General features: G+C 44.7%; 1 protein-coding gene across 1 annotated transcript; it reads right to left on the reverse strand.

Annotated features, from left to right (window-relative positions):
• Window positions 1-1,127: 1,127 nt before the first annotated feature.
• Window positions 1,128-12,573, reverse strand: PPIC (peptidylprolyl isomerase C). The gene is made up of 5 exons (XM_045565706.1): window positions 12,360-12,573; window positions 6,479-6,592; window positions 5,901-5,994; window positions 3,444-3,628; window positions 1,128-1,783 (listed from the first exon to the last, which is right to left on the reverse strand). Exons 1-5 carry the CDS (start codon window positions 12,474-12,476, stop codon window positions 1,655-1,657), a joined length of 639 nt encoding a protein of 212 aa, XP_045421662.1. The 5' UTR covers window positions 12,477-12,573; the 3' UTR covers window positions 1,128-1,654.
• Window positions 12,574-16,477: the final 3,904 nt, after the last annotated feature.

The raw sequence follows: 16,477 nt of genomic DNA on the forward strand, positions 1-16,477 counted from the left end.
GATAAGTACTGCTTCCACTTTAGCCACTCTATAAAAATTCTCTTTGTAGCAGATAATATAATATTTCTTAAATGCAGATCACATCACATCTCTCCCTAACTTAACACTGGTAGCTCCCCACTGTACTGTGAATAACAGAACTCCTCTCCCCAGCGCCCAGGCGGGAACTGGTCTGGTCTCAGCCTCACTTCTCTGACCCTCACACTCCGCTCCGCACACCCAGCCCCAGCACACTGGCATTCTCTTCTGCGTGGAATCCACTCACTCTGACCTCAGGGCTCTTATTTTCTCTTCTTCCTGGAAGGTCCTTCCCTCAGGCCTTGGCGCAGATGCCATCCCGCAAGAGGCCTTCCTTGGCCACTGTAAGGATGCTCCTCTTCCAGCCTCTCCAGCAAACACAGCCATATTCTCTGCACCGCCCTCACCACTCTTTTCTATTAGTTTCCTGTTTGTTCTCTTCTTTCCCACATAAAACCCATGAGACCCTTTTCTCTCTGTCCTTTGTTGTGTCCCCAGAACTCAAACTCGAACCTGGCATGTCAAAGGCCCTCAATAAATATTGGTTGGAAAAAAATTAACAAATTGCTAATTTACAAATCAACAGTAGAAACACACATTTCATCTCTTACTGAGGCAATTTTCTTTGAATGCAACTCCAGAGATGAGTCCTCTTGTGTCCTCACTGCGTGAGTCCTGGAGGAGAGGCCTGGCACCCTGTTCCACAGGTCAAGCTTCCCAGCCGGACAGAGATCAGGCACCCTCGGTCACAGCCGGGTATGCTACAGGGCCAGGCAGGATGTTACTTCCCATCTAGTCTAAATATAACCCGAATCTTAATCCCCATTATGTAAGTGACAAAAAGACTCCTTTCTATTGCAACTGGAGTCAAGGAAGCTTTATGAAAATGTAACACTGAGTAAAAATTAGTGAATTTTTACTAATTCACTTACATCTTGAAATACAGACAGGCATAATTTCTCTGCATTCCTATCCCAAATTATCCAATGCATTAGTATTGTGATTTATAGAACTCTCTTTAATCTGTTCATTGTTAACATTAGAGTGCATGTATTTTTGTATATTTTTTTAAAGAAATTTAAATTTAAAAAAAAGTCTTGCAAAAAGAGTTGATCCATATAAAAAGTATTTAATATAGAGAATACCAAAGCACCTTTTTATCAGGTAAAAATCCCTGTAACATATATCAGATTATACTAATCAAATTTAGCTTTACCTGAATTTCTGTTTGAATACAAAATAATAAACTTCATGTCCTCATCTGTTTCAGACAAATCTTCAGCATTGCTTAACTTGGGGATCGTAATGAATTCAGCAATAAAAATTTACCATGTTCTTTAAAAAAAAAAAGCCAATACAAAATTTTCTAGTTTAAAAATAGCACCATTGGAGGAAGGGGATATGTCTAAGTTCAAACCACCCTAAGTGAGTAATTTACCAAAATTCATGCAAACTCAACACTGATTGGTTGATTTTTATAACTCCTGTGATCTGGGGTAAAAAATTAAAAGAAGGTGAAAAAATAAAGCAAAACAGTAACTGAGGAATTGAAAGACAAAGACAGACGCAGATACACACACAAACATACACACACACCCCCCTGCCAAAGCATGTTCCTTGTTTTCTGCTAGTTGTATCACCAGTCAGCGACCTCAACCACAAAGGGTGTTTTCACGTCTATCTTGCCACTGTTGACAATGGAGCAGTTGGTGAGCGGACGGTCGTGCCCATCAGTGGCTTGGAGCTCTATGGAGTGCACCACTGTCTGGTGAGAGAAAAGCAGACATGTGGTTCAATTCTGACCAGCAGCTATGGCAATCCACAGGTAAAATCAATGCTAACAAAAAAACCCAAGTGTAAAATAATTTTTTTTAATGACTACAAAAACCATGCAAGCTAAGTGTGGAAAACTTAGAATATGCAGAAAATACATACATCGCAGAATAAAATTCATTCACTACCTTGTCACGCAGAGAATGTATTGGTCTATTTCCTCCCTTCTTTTTTAATAAGCATTTTATATTAAAAAATTAGGTATTTTTGTACACACCTAGCTCTAATAAAAGGTATTTCTATCCATCTGCTACTACCTAATATAAGAGTTAACACAGAGTTTGAGTCAGTTCTAGCTCCACCCTGACAGTTCTAGGCATAATAAATGGGCCAGAAAGCAAATTTAGAAGTGGACCTACTTCTGGGTTTGCCCTTTTTAAAGGATACCCCAAGCCCTTAATCTACAGGTTGGGTCCAAATACTAATGTCACCCCAAACCCACAGTGGTGGAAAGGCCCTTTGCTCTGCCCTGGAGGGCTTCACTAGGGTCTCACACTGAAGGAGGTGAGGACTGGTCGAGGACCAAGAAAGTAGGCTTTTGGTGAGTTTCTCAAACAGAGTTGAGTCTACTGGCTCAGTTCCCAGACTTCCGCTGGACAAAATCAGAATAGCAGGCAGAGAGCTGTGAAAGAAACACAGAAGCGGGCAAGGGAGCCGAGGATGGTCCCGGGCTGGGTGGGGCAGACTGCACAGTGGCCAGCATAGGACCGGAGAAAGCCACTACAGGCTGTTGCTAAGGAGAAATGTTGAGAGGAAAAGGTAATGAGGATTTAAGGAGTGTTCCTGTGGGTTATGAATTGGACCCCTCTGACATTTGTTGAGACCTCACAGTATAGATTTGAATTCTCTTTAATTTTTGGTTGCTACCTGTGTGTCTTTGGAGGTGACTTGGTGTCTGCACTGAACCACATGGGGTTCTGTTTTTTTAATATTTTGTGCTTCACTGTAGTAAGAAACACATAAATTGTATCATCTTATTCATTTTAAGGGCACAGTTCTGTAATGTTAAGTGTATCCACATTGTTATGCAGCCAATCTCCAGAACTTTTTCATCTTGCAAAACTTAAACTCTGTACCCATTAAACACAACTTCCCACTTACCCCGTCCCCACCCAGAAGCTTCCATTATACTTTCTGTTTCTACGAATGTGACTTCTTTAGATACCTCGTATAAGTGGAACCATACAGTGTTTGTCTTTTTACGACTGGCTTATTCCATTTAGCATAATGTCCTCAAGGTTCCTCCATGTTATGGCATGTGTCAGAATTTCCTTTCTTTTTCAGACTGAATAATAGTCCATTGTGTGTATATATGGGGCCCTGGTTTTATGTGATTCCATTAAAAGGGGCTTTCTATTTATATCAAGTAGTGAAATAAATTAAGTACTTAACTTCTCCTTGTCAAGTCCCTAGCTGCTGCTCCAGTGCCCCCAACAATTAAAATGCCATACCATACATAATTTATTCACCTTTGAAGAAGCCAGGTATAATAATGGGTCTCTAACAAGCACATTTTAAGATTAAAATAAATCACTACCAGTACTCTCATTAAAAACATAAAGCTTTGAAAGAGAAAAAACATACCAACTTACCATCCCATCAATGACTTTTCCAAATACCACGTGTTTGCCATCCAACCAGGTGGGCTTGGTCAAGGTGATGAAGAACTGAGAGCCATTGGTGTCCGGCCCAGCATTGGCCATGCTGACCCACCCGATGCCGTAATGCTTCAGCTTGAAGTTCTCGTCTGGAAACGTCTCACCATAAATGCTCACACCTGGGTGAGACAAAAGGCGGAGGAGTAGAGTCAACAGATGTCACATAAGAGTAAACTCTGCAAAGGGAAATGTAAGGCTTTAGTGGAATCAGTTAGTAGACCCCTCCCTGCAGGGGGTAGGGATGGGGAAAAGGTCTTCAAAGACAAGAAGTGAAGGAGGGGATAAAATTAACTCCTTAAGGAATGAGGGCACCGGGGCCTAAAACAAACAAACAGAAAGCTCCAACTGTGGCGCAGGATGTCAGGGTACCCTCTGGCCACAAAGCAAGGGCCAAACCGTGATCCAGCAGGTCAATGATCTCACTCTGGAAGGAGAAGGAACTAAAGGGCAGGATGGCCTCCTAAAGCCAGAGGGAAAGGTGGGTGAGCCATCCCAGGGGCTCTGTTTCTGTCCTGAGGCTGAGATTACTTGTCCTGGGCCACTCCTACCTCACCACCCAGCCAGGGTGTTCCAAGCCCTCAGTATACGCCCTTTGCCAATTCCCATAACCACCCTGAGAAACAGGTGTTCTCAGTTCCATTTTACAATGGGAAAAAAGAGGAAAAAGAGGTTAGAAAACCTGAAAATGGCAGAGCAGAATTTGAACATCTGACTTTCTGACTCTAAAGCTGGTGCTTTTTCTTGCCTCAGCACCAAGAGCAACAGTAGCTAGTCTGGAAGTCGTTAGGTACAACAACTGCTGGGCTCATCATGACACAGAGGGTGATGGCAAGTGGGGGCACCCAGTGATCAACCGTGAACACAACCCAAGGAGGCGTGTGGTCTGGAGTTCTCGCAAAGCCGCAGGCAGAGCAGACCTTTCCCCACAGACCATGAGAGGGGTCTGCCTGTTTTCCAACGCCTCAAGGGCCCTCCCTGCCCGCCTCCCCTTCTGTGGGGCTCCTCATCCGTCAGTTGCCAACCTCAAAATCTTGGCTCAGTGACAAGACCCAGAAGTGGATCTCAAAGAAAAGCAATTTATAACTGGTTGGTCAGTGGCAACTGAGGTGTCCTGGTAGGAGAGCTCTCCCACAGAGGGGTCCTGGCTAAATTTAAATGGTCCAAAAGTTCTTCTCTCCAAAATTCACAGACTTTTAACTCAAGACATGCCCACAGTGGGCAGGGGAGGTAGTGAGAGGAGAACAACAGCAGAAAGAGTAAAGCCCGGTCAGCACTCCTGCTGGCCCTGGGCGGGAAGGTGGGATGCCAGCACTGAAGGCACAGGCCCAGGGCGGTGGGGTTTGCCAGGAGAGCTGGCCATGCGGCAGCTGGGGTTGCTTCCGTGAGCCTTCCCAGCAAACCTCATTGCCCGGAGCAACCTGAACACGGTTCTCTGCTCCATTCTACATCCCTATGTGCTTCAGCATTTTTGCAAGAACTAAAACTAATCTTCACAAAGTGTGTGACAAACCAAAGCATTTAATGGTAGCCATTTTTGTTATTAACATAAATGAAGAAACCGTGGCAATAAACATAAAATTAGAAATAGTGCCTGAAAATGGCCTAAGTGTTTCTTTAAAAATTGACAACTAATATCCACCAAAACCAGTATTTGCTGAATCGAAAATCTGAAACCTGAAGTCAATTTAAATTCTGTGTAGTTCACATACAGTGCGTGTTCAGGGAAAGAACTCACTGTATTTCTGAGCAAAAACGGTCCCTAGAGCTGGGAGCTGTAATCCTCCCTGAGAAACAGGCTGAGGGAGACTTGGAACTGAAGAAATTTAATTGTTTGTACTTTATTAAACTCAAACTTTGTTTATAAGAATTAGTTCATATTGTAATTTTGACAATTCAGCTATTACTGTAATTTTTTTTTAATTACTAAAAAAGCTGACAATAAAATGAAGGACTTTTGAAAGAAGGCGGGAAAAGCACCGTGATCCTGCCCCAAATCCAGTCTCCCCCTCGGGCCTCCCCCAACACCTGCCTCGGCAGAGCTGCCGTCCCGGAGCACAGGCTTCAAGTTCTCCACCGCTGCTCCCTGTGGCTGCAGACCAGCAGTCTAGCACTTTAATAACTGCAAAGCATCCTGCCAGATGAATATATCTCCACCCGGAAAGGCATTGAACACCAAAACAATCCCGCTTCAAATCAGGACTCCTGGCTCATTCACACCTAGTGAGACTCTGGTAGATAAGGCCCTCAAAACTCTATCCTTAAAGAATTAGAGTTGTCTTCATGACTTTGTTCCTTAAACTTGGGATTTCAACATACTGGGTTAATATATTGGCTTAATCTTAGGTTTCAGTGTGGCAAGTGGGAAAGGAGAAAGGCCAAGACCGACATTACCGCCAGTGCCATCTCCAGCCGTGAAGTCGCCTCCTTGAATCATGAAGTCCTTGATGACGCGATGAAACTGGCTTCCTTTATATCCATAGCCTTTCTAAAGAGATTATTTCCATTAAATACACAGGCAGATACAACCCATACTGAAAGATAAACCCAGTGTTTATCTGGGACTGACACAGTGAGACCCCCATCTCTACAAAAAAATAAGAACAAAATGAGAAAATTAAATATCTATAGGATTTGATTAGGTCTTAGCAATGATTTACTGGGAAAAATTTATCATTAGCTGACCAAAAAATAAACAAACTACAGAAGTATTAACATGAATAAGTAAAAAGAGAGCAAAGTGCATTTTCACTTGATCATTATTTCCCCCCAATTTCTAGAAGGCTCAGGGCACTGAGTGCCTGAATTGTACAGATTTTATAGGAAAATGAAGCAAAATATGATAAGATGTCACAGGTTCATCTGACATACTAATTTAATACTTATTTTCCCAGAAGACTTCTTTATATTCTGCTTAAAAGAAAGAAGATCCAATTTTGTGCACAGTTAAAGGAAATAAAACCAAGACCCACCTCTCCAGTTGCGAGAGCAACAAAATTTCCCACGGTCTTGGGCACAACTTTTCCAAAGAGGCCAATCACAATTCTGCCAACATCCTTGTCGCCAATCCTCACGTCAAAGAAGACCTGTGTGTGATTGAAAGGCAGAGTAGAAGGTTATAATGTGGAAAAGCCACAACTACAAGGCAAGTCAAAATTAAAATCTGAGAATTGATCCAAATACAAAGGCCCTGTCCACCACTATTTTATAAAAGGAGTCATGAAAGAGCATGGTATCAATTAAGGGTACTCTAAAACCATGTGTGGGTGAATTTCACTCACAGATATCCACTTAACAAACATTTATTGAGCACCACCCATGGGCTAGGCACTGTTCTAGGTATTGAATTTAAAGTCTTGTCAAACACTGTTGGAGTCAGCCAACAAAGTGTTCCAGAATTCTTCTCCCCTCATACCCCAGACAAATACTGCTGCTAATTCCTGTTTCCTGGCTTTGTGGATGAAGATCAGAGTGGAAAATGTGTCTCTTAAAAGGTAGTGCTCTCTAATCTGGCAGGAGAAAAAAATCGGTGAGGAGAGAAAAGGGCTAACCATCCAGATTTATTGTTTTGTAATTTCAAACAGTGCCAAATCCCAATGAGTTCTCAATAGACGTCTGCTATCCAAGAAACTGAGAAAGACAATGAAACACACACAGTGGTCCTTCAGATGGCCTGCCACTCGCGTATGGGCACAGTACGGCACCAGGTCCCCAGCCTCATGCAAAGGACAGCAAAGTTACGTTCGGGCCTGACAAAGCCATTCACCCTGCAAACTTAAGACGCTGGCTTCGGTCCTCATGTTCCCAAAGTTACCCAAGAACAATTTATTCTTTCTTTACCACAATGTTTTAGAACAGAGAAAAGAAAACATATAGCTAGAAGTGAGTATGTCACTTTGTGCAGATTAAACCTTAGAAGTTCTCTTTTTTCAGCTGTTTCATCTGAAATGAAATTATACACATTTTGCTTTACAAACCACCGTGTTACGATGATTCTGAGACAGAACGCCTGAAAAGGCCATGGAGTCGAAGGGCGTTCTATTAGTGAGTTTAGATTATATGAACCAATTTACTGTTTGAATGGGTAAAAAAAGACATTCAAGAGATGGCTTTAAAAAATATAAGAAGGGTTGTCAAAGAAAAAAGATGTCTTACAGTTTAGAAAAATCGCTAAGTAAAGACTGTCAAGCTTTAGTTCAAGACAAGAGCTTCTGCCAATACATTGGTACGCCTGTCACTGGGTGATGTGGTATTTAGGGTTCCATGTGGCATTTTAAAATTTTTACATGGCCATAGCAGCAAAGCTTTTATTATTATTTATATAGAAGCGCTTTATAGAGTACATAAAAGGCCCTGCCCCGGAGATGAGGCATGCAGGAGAAAGCAACCCAGCAGGGCTGGGGCTAGGAAGCCGCGTCCATACACGTGTGAGCCCGGTCGGTGCGGAGCTGGTATCGAAAACAGTGTCTCCAAAGCGACTTCCACGCCAAGGTGAAAACTCAATAACCGGCAAAAATAAAGCAGCACCGGAAAGAGAATCAGGAACACAATCTTAAAAGAAGCATCGTGTAAGACACCAGAAAAGCCTCCCAGACTTTGAAAGCAAAGCAGAGAGAATAAATCTGGGAGAGCAGCATGAGAAGATGAAGGAAAACAACCTGTTACCCGGCATAACTCTTCAATAAAAATCGTATTTTTTACACACAGCCTAGCATACATACTAATATGATTTTTTTCTCCAAATTGCAGTATCCTTCAACTTCATGAGTGAATGCAAGAAAATACAGTTTTCCCAACTCTAACGTAAAGGATAAAATAAAATCTTATTTAGTCAACAAGTATTTATTAAAGATCTATGTAAAAGGCAAAGTGAGGGCACAAACTGCACAAGGAAATCCCTGTCCTGAGGTAGCTTCAAATAAAGAGACAGGATAAGTAAACGCGTAACCACAGTACCAGGCAGCACGTGACCAGTGCCCGAGAACGCTGCACACCCAGGCTGAGGGAGGGCGGGCGGCCTGGAGGAGGCATGATGGGTCACAGGTCTGGGAGGAGGGGAGTAGTTTCCAAGGACAAGATGGGCACAGGCCCCGCCCTGCCGAGTTCTTCCAGGACCAAAGCTCCAGGGCAGGGAGTGTGGTGTGTGTGCAGAGAAGCAGTGGAGCCCTGCTGACCACAACAGGGGTTACAGGGCACTGGGAGGGAGCCACCCACCAGTTCCCAAAGGCAGAGGAGAGAATGCGTTTTATTAGGCAACAGAGGGAAGGGAAAGAATAGGGCCATGGGAGGCTTTGGGAATGTTACCCAAGTGGGGAGAAAGAAAATCTGGAGGCTCTTACTCTAAGGTCAGGATGGCCTGCACTCGGGTGGGGGCTGAGGGAATATATGGGGTAGGGGGGAGAGGGGCATTTAAATAAAGGGGGAGAAACTGGAAGAGGAGGGAGAAAGAGGGAAGGAAACAGACATGAATACCTTATATAATTAATCCTCACCACACCCTGGGGCAGGGCAGGAACTATTATCATTAATTTACAGATGAGAAAAGTGGGAATGAGGGCGGTTAAGTGATGTGAGAGCCGGAATCTCGACCCCAGGATGCCTCCAGTAAAGTGCGATCTATCATTAATAGCCTCTCCCAGTCTAGGCAGGGAACCCCTGAGGGGTAGAATGTGTCAGTTCCCCAGTGCCTGGCACAGTGTCAGACAAGCAGTTAGGAAATGTTATGGGGTTCAGTGTGGACTAAGCACTTTATCTTCTATGGTTTGGATGTTTGTCCCCCCTCGAAACCTCATGTTGAAATTTGATCCCCAGTGTTGGAGGTGGGGCCCAGTGGGAGGTGTTTAGGTCATGGGGTGATTCCTCATGAGCACCTTGGTGCCGTTCTCCAGGCAGTGAGTGGAGGGAGGGAATTTTCTATAGGTTCCCAGGAAAGCTGGTTGTTAAAGGAACCTGGCACCTGCCCCTTTGCTTCCTCTCTCACTGGTGTGATCTCTGCACACACCAGCCCCAGCTTCCCTTCGCCTTCCTCCAGGAGTGGAGACAGCCTGACGTTTTCACCAGATGCCCAGTCTTAAACCTTCCAGCAGAAGCATGGGCTAAATAAACCTCTTTTCTTTATAAATTATGCAGCTTCAGGTATTCCTTTACAGCAACACAGACGAAGACATTTGCTTGATCATAATCTAGTGCAAAACCCTCCCAGATAGGTATTATTTCCATCTCCGTTTTACAGAGGAGGAAACTGAGCCTTGGACACTGGATAACTTGCCAAGGTCAGCCGTAGCCTCTTGGCCACTGCATGCTCATGTGCTCACAAGTGGTGATGTGCATGCAGCTGAAAGGATGGCACCACTACTTTGTGCACTCTCAGTGCTGGGCCCTGCACAGATCCCATGGCGTTGGCTGGAAAATGCAGGGCTGCAAAATCGGAGACAAGTGAACAGAGCCCCCACCTGGGCCTCTATGGCTGGGGCAGGAAGCTGCCAGCCTGGCCCTGCAGCAGGATCCATGGAGGAAGTTAGTGCCACTAACAGGCCCCATAGCACCTTATTTACAGATTCCTATTTTTAAATGACATCTGAGGTAATCAAAAAGACTGCTGGGGCAAATGATACACTAGAGCAATGGCAAATTAAACTATTTTTCTGCACTCAGAGAAATCACTTTTAATGTCTTCATTTTCCAATAGATTTAGTTATTTTGAAAAGTTCACTGAAAAAAAATAAAATTAAAAAAATTAAAGTTCACTGAAAAAGTATAATAATTCAACAGAGTTGAATCTGTTTAAGACTCACACAGTTAGCTTTTAGAACTTAATGATAAATTTCTTGGGGGAAAAATATGTTGAGTGACAGTTTTGAGAGGAGAGTACATGAAAACTCTCCCTCAGTGACAGTGCCCTGGGCTAGGGGTTAGGATACCCCAGCTTCCTCCTCCCTTGCCTGTCTCCCCCACTGGTGCCCAGCCCTGGCTCGGGGTCAGAATCACCAGAAAGCTTTTAAAAGGTCTAAGACTAGGCCCCACCCCATGATTGTAATTGACTTGCTCTGGGATGGGTCTCTCCATCAGATTTCAAATGCTTCCCAGGTGAAACCTGTTCACAAAATACTGCAGGGGATATAGTCACTAAAAAATTATTCACTGTTCATCTGAAATTCACATCTGACTGGGCACACTGTATTTTAGCTGCTCCCCATTTCCACGACTGCCACACTAACTCACGCCACTATCTGGACTCCGTCTTGGAGCCCCGAATGACCTCCCAGTTCACTCTCCACTGAGCGGCCATGGTCATTTCTTAAAAGCGTACACGAGATGATGTCATTCCCATGATTAAAACCCTTCAGTGGCTCTAACTGCGCTTAGGATAAGACCTCAAATTATAAGAATAATTGCCTCAACACCCACACGCCTACCTGCAGCCTGAGGCCCTGCATGATCTTGCTGCCCACTCCTTCAACCTCATCTCAAGTCACTCTCTTCTTATCCTGCGCTGAAGCCACCGTCAGCTCTCTGCATCCTCTGAGCACACAGAAGGCTTTTTCCTGTCCGAAGACCTTTGCAGGCGCAGTTCCCTTTGGCCTCCTGAGTCTTCACCAGGTTGGTTTTACTGAACTTTCAGCTGTTTTTAAATGTCACCTAATCTATATTAGGGTTTACATCCATCATCATTTCATAATTTTATGAATTTTATGTTCATGGCTCTATCCCAGGAGACCCCTGTTCAGCTCTGTGGCCCTGCACAAGCCATTTCCCAACGTTAAGATATGCCTAGAAGATCAAGGGCTGAGAATAGAATCTGTGCTTCTCAAAACAATCAGGCTGAGTTCATCAACTGCACCCGCAGTGCCGCTTGGCCACTACGTTCTCTCTTCTGCTGCACCAGATGCTGAACACCCCTCTGGCCACCCCTCTTCCTGCCCGCTCCTCGCTGCAGAGGATTAAAGCATTCTACTAGTCCAACAGTATAATTTCCACTGGCAAACCCCAGCCTGACTGTTAAGACCACTTTCAGCCTCCCGTCTCCAGTTTCCAAGACGCTACTGCCAGAGGGTTTTCTAGAAGTGGTGATCAAGGGCACCAAATTATTCCCTCTGTCTCTCTCCCTGCACCCTCCCATTATCTTCTATCCTTGGGTAAATAAATATGCTGAAAAAAAGAATTGAAGCGGAGTAAGTACGAAGAAGCCTTAAGGAAGCAGTGGCCACAGATTGCCAACCCCCCTCCATGGAAGCTGTCCCCAATTCGACAGGTGCCGTCTTTGCGTGCCCAGCACCATCCCAAGCCCAGGGCCTGCCCACCAGCCCTTCTCCCTCCGAGGGGAGGACGACTCCTAAATAGAGGAGGAAGATAGCCTCTCACTTCAGCGAGGCACTAATCGCCTGCCCCGCAGCTCTAACGGCACCTGGTGACGTCCGCAGCGGGTGGCCCGGCTGCCAGCCCTCTGCCCCGAGCGCTTCCTCTCTGCGCGTGCCAGTCCCTCCCAACTCGTCCAGCTCTGCTCCCGCGTCCAGGCCACGCCGAAGGAAGTACTTGGTCAGTCTCCTTCCTGGAGAACCGGCCCGCCGATTCCGGAAGCCTCTCCAGCCCCCGGGTTGGTGATTTCGGACCACCGAACCAGGACACTGAGTCCGAACAGCGGGGGGCGGGCTGGACGCAGCCCAGAACCCCCCGAGTCTCCGGGACAGCGTCACCCCCGCCCCGCGGGCGGCCCCCTCCCACCTAGCCCCGCGGCGGCCTCCCGTCCCCGCCCCGCCAGGGAAGCCCCCTCCTCGCCGGCCCTGCCACAGGGGTCCCAGCGCCCAAGGCACCCGAGCCCACGTAAGGGGAAGTAGCTGCCCGCCCCTCGGTCACCTTGGCTGTCACCAGGGGGCCTCGCTTGCGAACGCCTGAGGCCTCCGAGGAAGGCACGAGCGCGCCGAGCCCCACGCACAGCACGAGAGGTATCAGCAGCCGGGGCCCCGGGGCCATGGCGAGCGGCGGCGGCGGCGGGACCCACACCGGAGCGACCACCGGTCCCCGCAGCGTCGGCGGGACTCCCGGCCGGCTGCGCCTGCGCGCTCCCGGCGGCGGCGGGGTGGGGATCCGGCCGTCCGGACAGGGCGGGGACTCGGAGCGTGCTGCTCCCAAGTTCAGCCGCGCGACCAGAATTTGGGACTCGGAGCTGCGCGCGCGGACGGCGCCGCCGGGTCCGACCTCTGCGTGCGGCGGGTGCGCCGCGCTCCGGGGCCGGGGGGACCCCGCTGCCCGCGCGCGGCGCCGGAGAGGCGCGGACCCTCGGCGCGGAGCGGGTGCGGCGGGAGCGTCCCGGGAACCGACGGGGCAGGCGCGGCTAAACCCGCACGGAAAGGCCGCCCGGCACCCCGCGCGCCGCGGGGCGGGACTCTGCGGCCCGGGCCGGGTCTGCGACTGCAGCCGCCGCGGGGCCGCTCCGCGCCTGCGGGTCACTGGCCCCCGGAACCTTCGGCGACGCTTCGGACGCTTCTCAGCAATAAGGCGATCCCTGGATGGCCTCTCACTGCGAAGATTCACGTTTGGGGGAAAACTGGAAATTGCTGGATTCACAATATTCCCTTCGCCTTGGAAAAACTTTTAAATTGGTTTTAAGTACTTTGTTTGGAGGATGATCCTGTGATCCTAACCTACGCTGGTGACAGGGCAGCTTTACCTACACAGGCCCACAACCATGGTCGATAGAATTCTTTCCTATGAAAACAGCGTAGACAAACTGACTTTTAGGGGTATCTATAGGATGGACTTTTTACAAACTTAAGAATTATGTTTAGGAAGATTATTTAATGACTGGAGAAATTCCCGTTATATTTTTAAATGGAAAACTCAGGTTGCAAAACCACATAGAAATTCTGTTCTCAAATGTGAGAATTAATACATACAGGCATTTCAAAAATTGAAAGAGATGCACCACAACATTTGCAGTAGCTATGGTGCTAGAATTATGGATTTTTGTTGTCTTTGTAATTTTCCGATTTCCCAGGTGTTCTACCATGAGCATATAAGTATTTCATAACCTGAAACATGTTGTTTTAATACTCATTGCTTTTTGAATTAGGATTTCAAAAACACTTTTGGATTTTAGAGTTAGAGCCCTAAAATTAAATAAAAATTAATGATATTCTCTTGGGTTTTTTAGGGGCTGGTGTCATGACTTTCAGGCCAAGATTTTCCTTGGATAAACGGATGGGATACCTAAGGGTAACTAAGTGTAGATCTAAAATGTTATTGGAACCATTTACTATAGATAAAAGGAGTAAGTACTGCTTTTTAGGGTGGGCAGAACACTTCTGAACTAGTTTTATGATTCAGTCCAGTGAAGGACTTGATGGCTTTCCTCCTCAGCCCCACCCCCAGTAAAGAGTCCAGGTTGTGTAGCAAGCTAAGGGTAACTCTCAGAGCACCTACCCCACTAGGTGATTGTATACGTTTATCTGTGTTCATTACTGCAATTATTTTTGTCTGTCTCTGCTATCAGAGGAAAGCACCGGCAGAGCAGGGATCATGCCTTTTGATGACCCTGATGTAGTACAATGAATGCCTGGTATATAGTGATTTCTCTATAAATACTTGTTGAATGAATGAATGTGCCTAACTACTTTTTATACCACTACTTCCCCACCCCACTCCCAGGCAAAGAAGTGAAATATTCACCAGCTTTCCAGAAATTCCTCTTATAGCTCCTGCCAATTAACACTTTTTCCTCCCCAAATTAACTGCAGTCCTGACTTCTTATAGTTTAGTTTTGTTTTCACTTTGTATGGATGAAATATTACAGTATTTTGTTGCTGTTGCTTAACTTATGTTTGGAAAATTCATCCATATTTTTGCATGTAGCTATTTTGGTGCATAGCATAAGGTAGGGAACAAATTCATTTTTTCCCTACATTAATATCCACTTGTTATAGCACACTTTATTGAAAAGTCTCTTTTCTCACTGCTCTTTAGTGCTGTCTCTGTCATGGAGCAAGTGTCCTTATATGCATGTGCCTGTTTGTGGGCACTCTATCCCACTGGCCCCTTTGTGTGCCAATACCCCACCATTTAAATTAAAATAGCTTTGTAATAAGTCTTCGTATTCAATACTGCATGTCCTCTCAACTTTGTTCAACAAATTCTTGGCTATTCTTGACCTTTCCCATGTCCATATCAACTTAAGAATCAACTTGTCAGTTTCCACATACAGGGATTTTGATTGGGATTGCCTTGTATCTATAGATCATTTAAGACTTGGCAAATTTACAATTTTGAGTCTTCTAACTCATGAACATGGCATATTTAGGTCTTCTTTAATTTCTCTCAATAAGATTTTATAGCTTTCTGCCCAGAGGACTTACACATATTTTATTAGATTGATTTCCAAGTATTTGGTTTTTTATGCTATTATAAATTGTACCATTTTAAGCATTTATTTTCCTGTTTGTTGCTATTATATTGTAGTAAAATTAATTTTATATATTAACTTTTATGTACCAACCTTGTTAAACTTACTTATTCATTCTAATAATTTGTGAATTATTTAGGATTTTCTCCATAGACAATTCATTCTATCATTTATGAATAAGGACTATTTTATTTATCATACCTTTTCTTTCTTTCTTTTTTTTTTTTTTTGCCTTATTGTACTGGCTAGGACCTATGGTACAAAAAGAAGTGGCAACAGTGGGAGTCCTTGTGTTGTAGATTGCATTGTCCCCCAAAAAGATATCAAAGTCCTAAACCCAGTATCTGTGAATGTGACCTTATTTGGAAATGGAGGCTATGCAGACATAATCAAGTAAAGATGAGATCATACTGAAGTAGAGTGTGCCCTACTCTACTAGGACTGGTGTCCTTATAAAAAGAAGAGAAGACACACACACACACACACACACACACACACACACACACAACACCCTGTGAAGATCGAGACAGAGATTGCAGTGCTGAGCGTGCAAGCCAAGGGATGCCAAAGATCGCTGGCAACCATCAGAGGCTAGGAAGAGGCAAGGAAGGATCTTCCCCTTGAGCCTTCAAAGAGAGCCTGGCCCTGCCAACACCTTGATTTAGGCTACTAGCCGCCAGAACTGTGAGCCAATAAATTTCTCTTTTAAAGCAACCTGGCTTGTGGTTATTTGTTACGGCAGCCCTAGGAAGCTCATACACTGGTCTTGTGCCCAGAAGAAAAGCTTTTAATGTTTCACCATGAAGTATGATGTTTGCTGAAGGTTCTTTTGGGGAATATTTATTTTCAGATTAATAAAATTCCTTTCTAGTCCTAGTTTGCTAGGAATTTTTTGTTATCATATGTTTGATTTGAATTTTATTAACATCTGTTGAAATCAATTGAAATAATTATATGATTTTCCTTTATTCTGTTAATGTGATGAATTGCATTGATTTTCAAATCTGAACCCCAGCTTGCATTCTGGAATACAGCCAACATGTATTGGCCTTTTTGTATATTACTAGATGTGATTTGCTAAATTTTATTTATTAAAAAACTCACCAAAAATAAACAAACAAAAAAGGCTTTCTCCTAAAGTTCAGGAGAAAACAGTAGGTAAGTGTGGCCCTGGCTTTCCAGGGCAGACTGAATTGATCACCCACAGGCTATTTTGATGTTAGTAGGTAAATTTGCTAATACTATTTTCAGGATATTTGCATCTAAATTCATGAATGAGACTAGCCTGAAATTTTTTCCTTTCTTGGAATGTCCTGTCTATTTTTACTTCCCTTACCATGAAATGGCAAATGGTAGCTGTTTTTCCTATACTCTTAAAGGGTTTGTGTAAAATTGCTGTTTCTTCTTTAAATGTTTGTTTAAAGCCATCTGGGCCTGGAGTTTTCCATATTGTAAAGTTCTAAATTATATATTTAATTTCTTTAATAGTTGAAGGGTCATTCAAATTTTCTATCCTTCTGTCAATTTTTACATGTATTTTTCAAGGAATATAGCCATTTCATTTATATTTTAAAAT

Source organism: Lemur catta, chromosome 12 (genome assembly GCF_020740605.2).
Source record: "Lemur catta isolate mLemCat1 chromosome 12, mLemCat1.pri, whole genome shotgun sequence".
NCBI classification, from domain to species: domain Eukaryota; kingdom Metazoa; phylum Chordata; class Mammalia; order Primates; family Lemuridae; genus Lemur; species Lemur catta.

Coding starts and splice junctions, on each gene's coding strand:
- PPIC (XM_045565706.1), bottom strand. CDS start 12,476: ATGGCCCCGGGGCCCCGGCTGCTGATACCTCTCGTGCTGTGCGTGGGG. Junction 6,593..12,359: donor GCCCCCTGGTGACAGCCAAG/GTGACCGAGGGG, acceptor AATCACACACAG/GTCTTCTTTGACGTGAGGAT. Junction 5,995..6,478: donor TTGCTCTCGCAACTGGAGAG/GTGGGTCTTGGT, acceptor TAATCTCTTTAG/AAAGGCTATGGATATAAAGG.